Source organism: Lipotes vexillifer, unplaced genomic scaffold, assembly GCF_000442215.2.
Source record: "Lipotes vexillifer unplaced genomic scaffold, Lipotes_vexillifer_v1.1 scaffold732, whole genome shotgun sequence".
Classification (NCBI taxonomy): Eukaryota; Metazoa; Chordata; class Mammalia; order Artiodactyla; family Lipotidae; genus Lipotes; species Lipotes vexillifer.
Window position 1 is genome coordinate 1,691,398 of NW_006792596.1, and position 11,300 is coordinate 1,702,697.

Here is an 11,300-nt window from a genome sequence, read left to right on the forward strand (position 1 = left end):
AGTGTGCACCAAACCGCCAGCCTCCGCCGCCAGGCTCAGACGCCGAGTTGCGCTCTCTCCCAGTCCTTCCGGCTTGTGCTGAGATGCAGGCTACTATCCCAGAAACGAGTTATGCGAGTGGGTCCTTCGACTTTGTGGGGAAATGATTCTAGTTTTCATTTCTCCTTCTGATTTCTCCCCCTCCTGGGACCCGACTGCTCGAGTTATCCCCATGAGGCTGAGCAGCCAACGCCGCTGGCCCCAAGTTGTTGCCCGCCCCCCACTCGTGCCCAAACTAGGACAGAACCGAGAAGTAGAGGGGAAACCAGGAAAGAAAGAAGCGGGTTCTTCAAACGGGACCACGCTTGTACAGACGCGGCGGCGGACTTGGAGCAGCGGGGCGGGGAGTCCTGGCCGAGGCCCGGGACTCCGCCCGCCGGGGGGCGCCGGGACGCTGGGCGCGTGCGCTGTGCTGCCCCAGCCCCGGCCGCAGCTGCCGTGATGCCTATTTTAGTCAAAGCCACTGCGGGCGCGGGGACCCGGCACCGGCCGAGCAGCCTCCCGACCCGCCGATCGGCCGAGGCTTTCGCGTCGGGCTCCCGTCGAGCCTTCGCGTCCGTGTCCCCTGCGCCCCGCCGCTGCCGCCCCAAACTTTGGCCAGCACCGCCCGGGCTCCGCGCCAGGGACGAGCCAGGTAAGGAGCGGGAGGCGCAGCGGCCGCGGGCTCCCACAACGCGCCCGGCTATTTGCAGCCTCGAGCTCCCGCGGCTAAATCGGGAAGCGAAAGTTGGATCCCTGCTCAACTGGGAGCAACTTTGCCCTCCCGGACGGCGGCTGCCTGTTCTCGGTTCCCCGGCCGCCGGGAACCCCGCCCTCTCCTCGCTGGCCGCGCCCTCGCCGGGTTCCTTGTCGTTGGAAGCCGCCCTTCACCCCGGGTCTGGGCGTCGCGGTCACAGACCCTCGGATGTCAACTGCCGCCACTCGGGTCTGGCAGCGCCAGCGTCCTCGGGCGCTTGGGCCCCATCGGGTGCCGGTTCCCGCGCTCGGCTGCCCGCAAGCTCTAGGTGAGCTCGGCTTCTCCCCTCCCCAAGAGGCTCCCAGGGCTCCAGGCCCGTGAACCCACTACGGCTCCTCCTCGCCCCTTGTAGGGCCTCCGGGTCCCACGCGGAGGCAGCGCGCAGCCGGGCTCACCGGGTCGCGCGCTCTGGCCTGGCGCTGCGAATGCGAGGTGGGTCATGCACACCCGTCGTGGCCCGGGAGCCTCGGATCAAGACCAGTTGACACAGACCTTCCCTCTTTAAGGAGCGAGGTGAGCTGGGCGCCTGGGGAGAGCAGATGGCTGGGGAAACCGAGATCTACCCGCGCCCTCGTTTCCGAGGCTTTGGGAAACGTGTTGTTGGCCAGATAAGTCTCAGAAACTGCTGGCTTTGGAGCAAGAATAAGTACGAAAAGACTCTTAGCAACATAGTGCCCTTGTCTTTCCGAAGATAAACGAAGGTTCAGTTAGAATCACGGAATGAATTGCGCTAGTCTATGAGCACGACTTTTGCTCACTGCTGTTATCTTCTTCATTTGCGTAGTTTGGTGAAGGATTAATGTTAGTTTCACCATTTAGCTATTTAGCCCTGCACATACCTACCTGAAAAGCAATAGATAAACAGGCCTTAACTAGAACAGGTAATTTAAGAAATCAGACTCAGAGGAAGAAGAAAGTTTCTCTTGATTTAGTCAAAATTAACCTGAACGTTTACCAATTTACCAGTCTAACCTTCCTCGTTAGACTCATTCATTCTCTGTATAAGGATAGTTCAGTGCAAGCCACATAAATCTGTTAAGTAGTGGTCAAAGGAAGCTGAAACCTTTGGCAAGAGGTTTCCATATTTATTGGCAAGATCCGATCCATATTTATTGACAGTAGGTTACTGGCATTTCAAAATAGACATATAGATAAGTATACCTAGATAAATAATAGACATATAGATAAACATACAAATAAAACAAATTATGTATAATATATAATGTTAATTACTCTACAATATATATTGAATATAGAAAATTAAATATATGGACTATACATATATTTTTAACAAGGTGTGGTGCATCAAAATATGTTGTAGGATTATCTCACCTTTTAAAAATTCTTATTACTGTGTCCTTGGTTCTTGGGTTAGTAGATCATAGTTTTCCTATCATTTCTCTTGACCAGAAATTGGTACTTTTAGTGCCAGTTGGAGAAATTTTAAAAGCCTGAAATTGAATTACAGTGAATTAGTTGGCAGTACAGGTGTAATCAGGTGGATGTGAGGGGGAATGTGTATTACTTAACTGACTATATAAATATCTATTAGAGCCACAGGCTATTAAAACTTGAAGGGGTTTCAAAGACCGTCTAGTCCAGTTGTCTCAATTCCCAGGAAGAAGCCAACCTGAGGAGCAGAAGTGACTTTCCCTGGCTTATGTGGCTCCCTGGCGCTCGTAGTATAGAACCTGACTCTCCCAGCCTCAGGCAGGCTTGGCGCTCCCCTATCTTTACTACTGAGGTTTGGGGAGACAGAAAAGTAATTTCTAAAAATGTGTGTCATTTTTGTGTACCTTCCATATGGCTTTCACCTCTGGCATTCTCTACAGAGAAAAGGCCTTGGATATACTTAGGTGAATATGACTTTGTCCCTGTCTCGTAGAGAACACACGTTAGGTAGGGGAACAAATGGGACAATGGGAATGAAAACACATTCTAAAGTGCAGTAGAAATGGCAGTTATTTTTAGCTTATGTAATACTAATGCATAAGCTGATATTGACATCATGAGTGATAGAGGACATTTAATATCATTTTCCCTCCTGAAAAACTTATGAGATTAATTCTGATTTGGTTCTTGAAAGCAAACTTCGTATAAATTGAGTTATTAAAATTCCTCCCCCCGTCCTAATAGGTTTGTATTTTTTTTTTCAAAGTGTAAAGGGTTTTTTTAATTATGTGTAACACAAAGTTATTTAAGTCAATAAATTTTTAAGGAATTTCACATGTTCCGATTCTTTCCACTGCCAATCACCTTAGTTCCTCCAAACTCATAATCTTCAAGATAAAATAGCCCTTTCAAAAAGAAGTTATCATGTGAGTGGGTCAGCCCACAATTCTTTTAGTTAGGCTTCTTTGATCTCCAATGAAATATGGACACACTTCAAAATTCCCCACCTGTAATCTTTGGGATCCAATTTCCTCAAGCGATTTACTTTAGGACCATGTTTAGGGTCAGGAGATGGATCTGCCTGGTTCTGAATTTGACACCCTAGAAAAATAGTATTAGTTACTATTGAAGACTGTCAAACTGAACAGTATGAGAAATTATAGGAATACTGTATCAGTAGAAATACCAGATCTAACATGCACAAAGCCAAGAAAACCAACGATGCCAGATATTGAATTTATATTGCACTGTCCTTTGAACACCCAGCAGGAACAAACTGCTGAATGCAGATACCATGCAGTGCAAAGGTTTGTATTTTTATTGAGCCAAACATTTGGAAGGTAGAGGATTAAGACGTACAACCTATTATGTATGAAATAAGCTACAAGTATATATTGTACAACACAGGGAATACAGCCAATATTTTATAATAACTATAAATGGAGTGTAACCTTTAAAAATTGTGAATCACCATATCATACACCTGTAACTTGTATAATATTGTACATCACCTGTACTTCAATAAAAAAAAATTTGGAAAGTAGTTGAATTTCAATGATTTCTTTCCTTTTTGCAGTAAATCAATATCTACGTCAACTATTTCTCATATGTATGAAGTGTTCTAGAATTACGGGAAGAGATCTTTAATTGACTTGATCATTTCATTCACAGTTTGTAAATTTAGCCATGTATAGGTTTCTATCATCTTAAAAGATGTGGAATTCTTTCACATTTATTTATTAACATCCTTTCAAAATGCCCAACCTGATACCAATTGATTCTACCACCTAAAACCTTCATTTTAGTGTGATGGATGAAAAGAAAAAAAAAGGAAAAATATGGCTTATTGTGTGACCTTATTTGGAAAGAAAATCATATTTCTAAATTAAATTTAAACATATTTTGGGTCCCCATTGGGAATTCTTTGCCTGAAACAGAACAATTCACATATTCTGTAAATCTACATGGTTTTTGCCAGGGATCAATTTGTATAATTAACAATAGAAAGAGTTTTTTAAGTACCAGAGAGGACAGGTCATATAGTAAGGAAATAGTGCCCTTTTGTGTTAAGGTTTATGTAAGCATGTGTAAAATGTATATTCTTTGAAATGTATTTGCTACAGATTCTAATATTAAATAGTCAAATGTATACTCATGACCCATCTTCCATATAATGAACCTGGAAGTTTACTATTTTTCAATTTGTGAGATGCAACCAACTAGAATTTTTATGGGAAAGTAAATCTTTAGACAGTTAAAGGAGTAAATGTTAACACTCTCTCTGTACATATAAATGATTATAGTAATATATTTATTATGTCATATATGATAATTTAGAATGTATATATGTATGCTCTAGTGATTTAACAACAGTATGAAATTAAAGCCTTCCAAATATCCTAAGCCTTCAAATAGTAAATAGTAAGGTGTTAATTTTTTGAAGGTATTAAAAAAATCATTTTTTCTAGTTATTTTTCCTGTGTTTGGATTCAGTGTCACTAGTGCGAGTATGATAGAAAGGTATACTAAATAACTGTAATAGCTATGGTTTATGAACATTGGTGATTGTCTTTTAGACTAGTTAATTCCCTCATTTCTCTCTCCCCCTCCAAGTATGTTTAGATACAAACATATAGATATATGGAGTGATATATATATATATATATATATATATATCAATCAGAGAATAGTGCACTATGCTAAGTATTTTATATATTTCATTTCCTTATAAAGTCAATGAAGTATTATCATCATTTAACAGATAAGAAAATAGATACATTTAATATGTGACAGAGCTGGGATTTGAACCTAGGTCTGTCTAATTCATAACCACCAGAGAAGTCTATTTACCAACATTTAGTTCACAGAAGTAATTTTGGTATAACACCCATAGGGGTGATAAGATACAGCTGTCATTGTTTTTATTGTCCTTTTGTTTATTTGTTTTTATAGGAATTTTCAAGATGAATTATACCAAGTCCAGCCCATTGGCAGAATCAACTGCAATAGGTTTTACACCTGAGTTAGAAACTATCCTACCTGTGCCTTCCAATGAGACCACTTGTGAAAACTGGAAAGAGATACATCATCTAGTTTTTCATGTAGCAAATATTTTTTTTGCAACTGGGTTGGTTATTCCAACTACTCTTCACCTTCATATGATACTTCTTAGGGGGATGTTAACTATAGGTAAGATATCTAACTGAGATTTTATGTAACTTTTCTATAACTTGCATCAGATGGACTTTGTATTGGGGGTTTCAGAGGATTTACATACTTGTTAACTGCATAACTGGGTCAATAAACTTTCTATACCTCAGTTTCCCCACGTGTCAAATAAGGGTAAAAATACCACCTCCTGGGGTTGTAAGAATTCGGTGAGTGTGAGTGTGTGTGTTATCTGACTTACAGTAGTGCCTGGCACATTGTAAGTACTCTATAGTTTTAACTATCATTATTTGAATAGGCATTTACTTGCTGCAGCAAGTAAAGCAACACTGGGAACAAAAACAGTTACCCAGACAAAATAGTTCAAGTAAAATTTGGGGGGGGGGTGTGCGCTGTTAACCCTGATGAAGCACGTTAAATTAATCCACATCAAAATACTAAAACAATCGAATTTACTGTTTTAGCCAGTGATCCCTGACAGATTGCTCTCTGTGTGATTATGTCCCTGGTGATTCATTTATTCAGGTGCATTTCTGAGCACCTGTAATATGTCAGACAGAAATTGACAAATGCAGTCCCCATCCTTGAGAAAGACACTCTTTTGGGGGCTGGAGAGAAACAGATGGGTGGTCACGTAGGACAGATCAGATGCTGTGATGCAGGTGTGCACCCAGTGCCAGGGACAGCATAATGGGCTCAGCAGAAAGGCAGACCAGGGTCCACTGAAGAGACAACTTTGGAGCTGGTTTTGGGAAGATGAGAAGGATTTCGCTGAGTGTGAGTGTGTATGGTATCCAGGTAAAAGGCACAGAGAGGGAGATTCAGCATGTTGAGGGAGAACGAAGAGTAGCTCATTGTGCCTGAAATATATGACAAATGACAAGGAAGGGTCAAAGAAGGTGGTAGAAGGGTAGCTAGAAGGTAGCTTGTAGGACTTCTGTGGCTGTTACCTCTGAGTCAGGTAGGGATTACAGCAGGAGGAGCAGAGTACTGAGTGAAAAAAACCACACCCTGTAAAAAGCAAAAGCTAATTATGACTTTTAAGACAGAGTTTTGGAGGTGGAACAGACCAAGGGAGATCACCTAGTCCAACACTTGATAAACAAAGAAATTAAGGCCTTGGAGAAGTTAAATGACTCATCCAAAATTAAGACTAGGAAAAAGTGGTCAAACCAGGACTATCATTCAGGTCCTCCAGCTTCCCAGTGAGTCCTTCCATTATGTTACCCTGTCTCCTTTAAGTAATAAGATTTTACATGTCTTCAATATTTGCTATGAAATATTACCTAAAGAACCTTAACATTTTTATATTTGGGGCTATTATTCAGGTGCCCCAAATCATTCTGATGAAATTTTAAAATTGCGAATGAATAACTTTTTTAAATGGAGATTTAGTTTTTATGTGCATATGTGCTGTTGATATATTTGTGTTGATAATTGATATGGATAATTTTATTTTAAATTTAAAAATATATTGATTCTCCCATCATAAAACTGATTAAAATAAACTGCAAATTTGCACAAACGTCTTAGAAAACAGTTCTTTAGTGTCATCAAAACCTATAAAGTTATTCCCTTGGCTCACTGTCAGGTGATCCATCCTAAGCAAGCAGTCACAAGAACAGATACATTTTTACGTACAAAGCTGTTTTTGCTACTTATCAAAAATTACAGCCAAAACATTTCACCCATCTACCAGTAGGGAGATAGTTAAATAAATTATGGTTTAATTAATTACAGTCATTAAAAACTATGTATACGAAGAGTTTTAATGAAATGGGAAAATCACTGCAATAAGTAAAAGAATAGGTTTTAAATTGTGAACTCATTAGGTTTGCCATCAGGTAAAAATACATAAAGACTGTGAGGAAGTATTAAATATCAATAGTGGTTGTCTTTAAGTAGTAGAATTATGAAGTTGTTTTTCCTCCTTTAAAAAATGGTTTTTAGGGCTTCCCTGGTGGCGCAGTGGTTGAGAGCCCGCCTGCCGATGCAGGGGACACAGGTTCGTGCCCCGGTCCGGGAAGATCCCACATGCCGCGGAGCGGCTGGGCCCGTGAGCCATGGCCGCTGAGCCTGCGTGTCCAGAGCCTGTGCTCCACAACGGGAGAGGCCACAACAGTGAGAGGCCCGCGTACCAAAAAAAAAAAAAAAAAAATGGTTTTTATTCTTTACAAGTTTTCTGCAACAAAGTGTGTTTTGGTTTTGTTTGTTTTGGTAATCAAACAAAAACCAAAATGTAACTTAATGTGATATTTGTCTTAGGTATTTCTAAGATGTGTTTGGTTTATTTTATACGTGGATGACAAATGTATTAAGCTATATGCTGAGGCTACTCTAGACACCTAACATGCCCACTTCATCATTCAACAGGATGTACCCTTTACATCGTCTGGGCCACTCTCTACCGATGTGCCTTGGATATCATGATCTGGAACTCGGTGTTCCTGGGGATCAACATTTTGCATCTTTCATATCTTTTGTACAAGAAAAGACCGGTAATTACTAACAATTAATTAATAAGGAAGAGACTTTAAAGCTTTTGCTTTTCAAGTACTTTGTTCAGACCTGAGAATGAGCATCTAACATCTTTAGGCCCTTTAACATCATTTTTCTGAAGATGAGACTTTCTGTGAAAGTCTTTCTAAGACTTTCACTTTCTTTCTGAAAGTGAAATATTTGAGCACCACGAAATTTATTCTACCAACGAGTTTTTAAAACGTCTTTAATCATTAGGGCAATTTAGACATGAGAGAACATGACAGTATTCTCTCTTTTTAGTCATCTAACTTCATTATTTATTTTGCCTATTGATATTCAAATGTCACTTTGGAAAATCTTGGCCTTGTTATAAAATTAAGTGCTCAGAGACAACTTCCATGAACTTGCTAATGATTTACAAATAGCTTATGCTATTTTTTCATGCTATTTTTTAAAATGTAATAGCTGTTTTTTTTCTTATGTCCAAAATACTCATTTAAGGAAATCACCATTTTTGGTGAGTTGTTATGAAAACACTAGTATTTAACTTTTTCTTTTCCACTCCTTGTTGTATTTCCTTGGTCATACCAAGAACAAACAGATGTAAACAGAATAGGAAAATAGCATGGCTCCTAGAAATCACTCCACAGCTGTTTGTTGACTGTCCAAAGCACATACAAATATTCAGTAAAGTAAAAGATAACATGCTTGCTCTAGTCTTATGTTCAAGGCCAGACATGCACATAGAAAACTATTAGAAAACAAGATAATTCATAGGAAATTATAATTTCAGTGATACAGGTGATATATGTAATAGGCATTCCACTAGACTGTCATCTCCTCAAACATTGTAACCCAGTCTGTTTGCGTACTGTATTAGTCAGTTTTCACTACATTATGCTGTGTAACAAACAATCTGATAGTCTCAGTGCCTTATAACAGCAACAGGTTTTTTTCCTTACCAACCTAATATATGGACTGTGGCAGATGTGATTCTATTCCATGTGTCTTCTTCATTTCAGTGTCTCTGCTGAAGCAGCAGGTTCTATTTGGACATGCATTCTCATGGCAGACAGAAAAATATAAGAGAACAAAAGAAACACCCAATGTTTCTTAAAACTTCTGCTCCCATTTCACTGGCCAAAGTAAATGACATGGCCGAGCCTGATGATGTAGGGGTAGGATAGGATAAGAGGATATATGATCCTCTTACGGGGGTGGAAGCAGCAAATAGCTGGAAACAATAATATCATCTACCACAATTACTGTTGTATTCCCGGTTCCTGCCAAGCATGGTTAGCACTTAATTGGTGCTCAAGAAAACATTTGATAAGTGGATGCTTTCAAAGAGAAGAATTAAGAGGGCTTCATGAAGGAATTGGGACTTGAGCTAAGACTTGCAGGATGAGCAGATTATGAATATGAGTCAATATTTCAGTTCGCATGTTCATTGCTGTGCCACATTGGCTAGTGTGCATGCTGGAAGTGAGACAGATTTGTGAATAAATTATTTTAAACACTCATTATGAGAGCTGTGGAGTGGAGAAGGTAGATGATAGTAATGATAAGGATTTCAGCTTCTGAATATCAGAACTTACTAGAACCCCAAGTTCTGAACATAAGATTCAGAAGTTGCTGATGTGATGGTAGCACCAGGTAAGTAAATCACTTAGTATCTGTGCTTTTGTTTCTTCTCTGACAATAAACCTACCTTTTTGAAAAATATAAATGCTAGTACTTGTTAAAATGAAACAGCAGGACAAGTGAGAGCATTGCAAAGGCTGCAGTGACATCTGAGCAGCCCTGGTCATCTGCGTCTGTAAGCTTCATGGTGTGGCTACCGTAGATTTCATTGAGATGGATGATCATTTGAACCCCAAAGTTCATTCACATGCTGTACAGATTCCCCAGACTAATGCTGGGTGCAAAGATGGGGCTTGACCCGGGCCTTGAATAGTCTGACAGCAGAGGTGATTGAGCCATTTTGCTTTCCCTCCCTCTAGCATCCAGCCTTACTGGCCAGTGGGTTCTCTATTCTACCGAGATTATGGTAGCTCAGGATGAGACTCTACTACATGGAACCTTTTTTACTCTTCACTTTGCTTCAGAATAAATGAGAAGCAGCAATTGCAGCTGTGGATGTTTGCTTTCCTATATTAACTCATTAGATAATAATTATATATAGAAAAAATGTTTAATGTATATATCCTCATAAATTTGTTTCCAAGCTGATTCCTAATTTATGTACTTATTTTCTTGCTGTAATATTTCAAAGTTAGTGTAATTTCCTTCTGTGAAACAAAAGTATTCTAAAAATGAAAAGGTTTTACGTTGTTTATAGCAAATGCTAAGATTGGCAAGGTGAATGTTGTGACAGCATTCGAAACCTCCACGGTTGCTTGGTAGCGCATAGAAAGAGATGTAATCAATAGTGCAGATCTTCACCATATGCTCTCAGGGTTCAGTTTAACTGCAAAAGTGCCCTTTCAGCGTCTAAATTTACATCACCACTTACTCTTCTGTGTCAGATTCCATTGACCAACACACAGAAGGGTGATGGCATCCATTGCAGATTTGTTTATTCTCACAATCCCTATTTAGACCACAGAAGCCAATGTTTTGGTGTTGCTGCGTTAGTGTGGCATCTGGTCACTGCTGCCTTTCAGGTAAAAATCGAAAAGGAACTCAAAAGCATCTACCAGCGATTGTTTGAACCACTCCGTGTGCCTCCAGATTTGTTCAAAAGATTAACTGGACAGTTTTGCATGATCCAAACATTGAAAAAGGGCGACACCTATGCTGCAGAAGATATAACCTCAGTTGACGACCGTCTGAGTATTCTCCTGAAGGGAAAGTAAGTGCTCTGTGGAAATCTAAATGCTTCGTTTGCCTGGAATCCTCTTCTGGCTTCTGGGTAGGAAATGAATGAAAGGAAATGTTGCCGACTAATGAAGGAAGTGATCACAGAGCTGGTTGGTGGTGAATTTTCATCAGACAACTGCATTTTAGAATATTACAGAGCAACGTGGTAAAATTATGTAGAATTTATTGCTGTGAATCTTGTTGATGTCAGGGTTTTCATTTGTGAAGTTTTCAACTTTTTTGGAAGTTTTATTTAAATTTAATGAGGCAGAATTGTAATAGGTTTAAATTGGGTTTTAAAATTTAAGGAGCTTATGCGTGTCTCAGAGGTGACTTGCTTAATTTTTTGAACATCACAGAAATACAACTTCTAGGAATATCAGTCTCCTGGGAGGACAGCCAGTGTCTGTTCCCTCTCAAAAGTGTCCCAGTTTGAGTAATTAATTATATGGTCACTCCAGCTATAACAGCAATGATAACCATTGGAAGGCACATGTCTTCTTCAATACGGATACTTCTTTTCCCTTGTTGTTGGTGAAATTTATTTTGAAATTAATACTTGTGCCTCAGGAAGGGCTTTTTAATTATGTCAGTCACCTGCGGCGGGGGGGGGGGGGGGGGT

The 11,300-nt window shown here is 40.2% G+C and overlaps 1 protein-coding gene across 2 annotated transcripts in view; it reads left to right on the forward strand.

The window, feature by feature from the left end:
* The first annotated feature begins 480 nt into the window (after window positions 1–480).
* POPDC1 (popeye domain cAMP effector 1) overlaps window positions 481–11,300 on the forward strand; it is a 39,944-nt gene continuing 29,124 nt past the window's right edge. Inside the window, exons 1-4 of one of the 2 annotated variants that reach the window (XM_007465769.1) lie at window positions 481–673; window positions 5,120–5,356; window positions 7,709–7,833; window positions 10,483–10,670. In XM_007465769.1, coding sequence (XP_007465831.1) covers window positions 481–673; window positions 5,120–5,356; window positions 7,709–7,833; window positions 10,483–10,670 — 743 coding nt within the window. Of the gene's footprint in view, window positions 674–943; window positions 1,044–5,119; window positions 5,357–7,708; window positions 7,834–10,482; window positions 10,671–11,300 lie in introns of those variants that run through there. The other variant, XM_007465770.1, reaches the window with a different exon arrangement.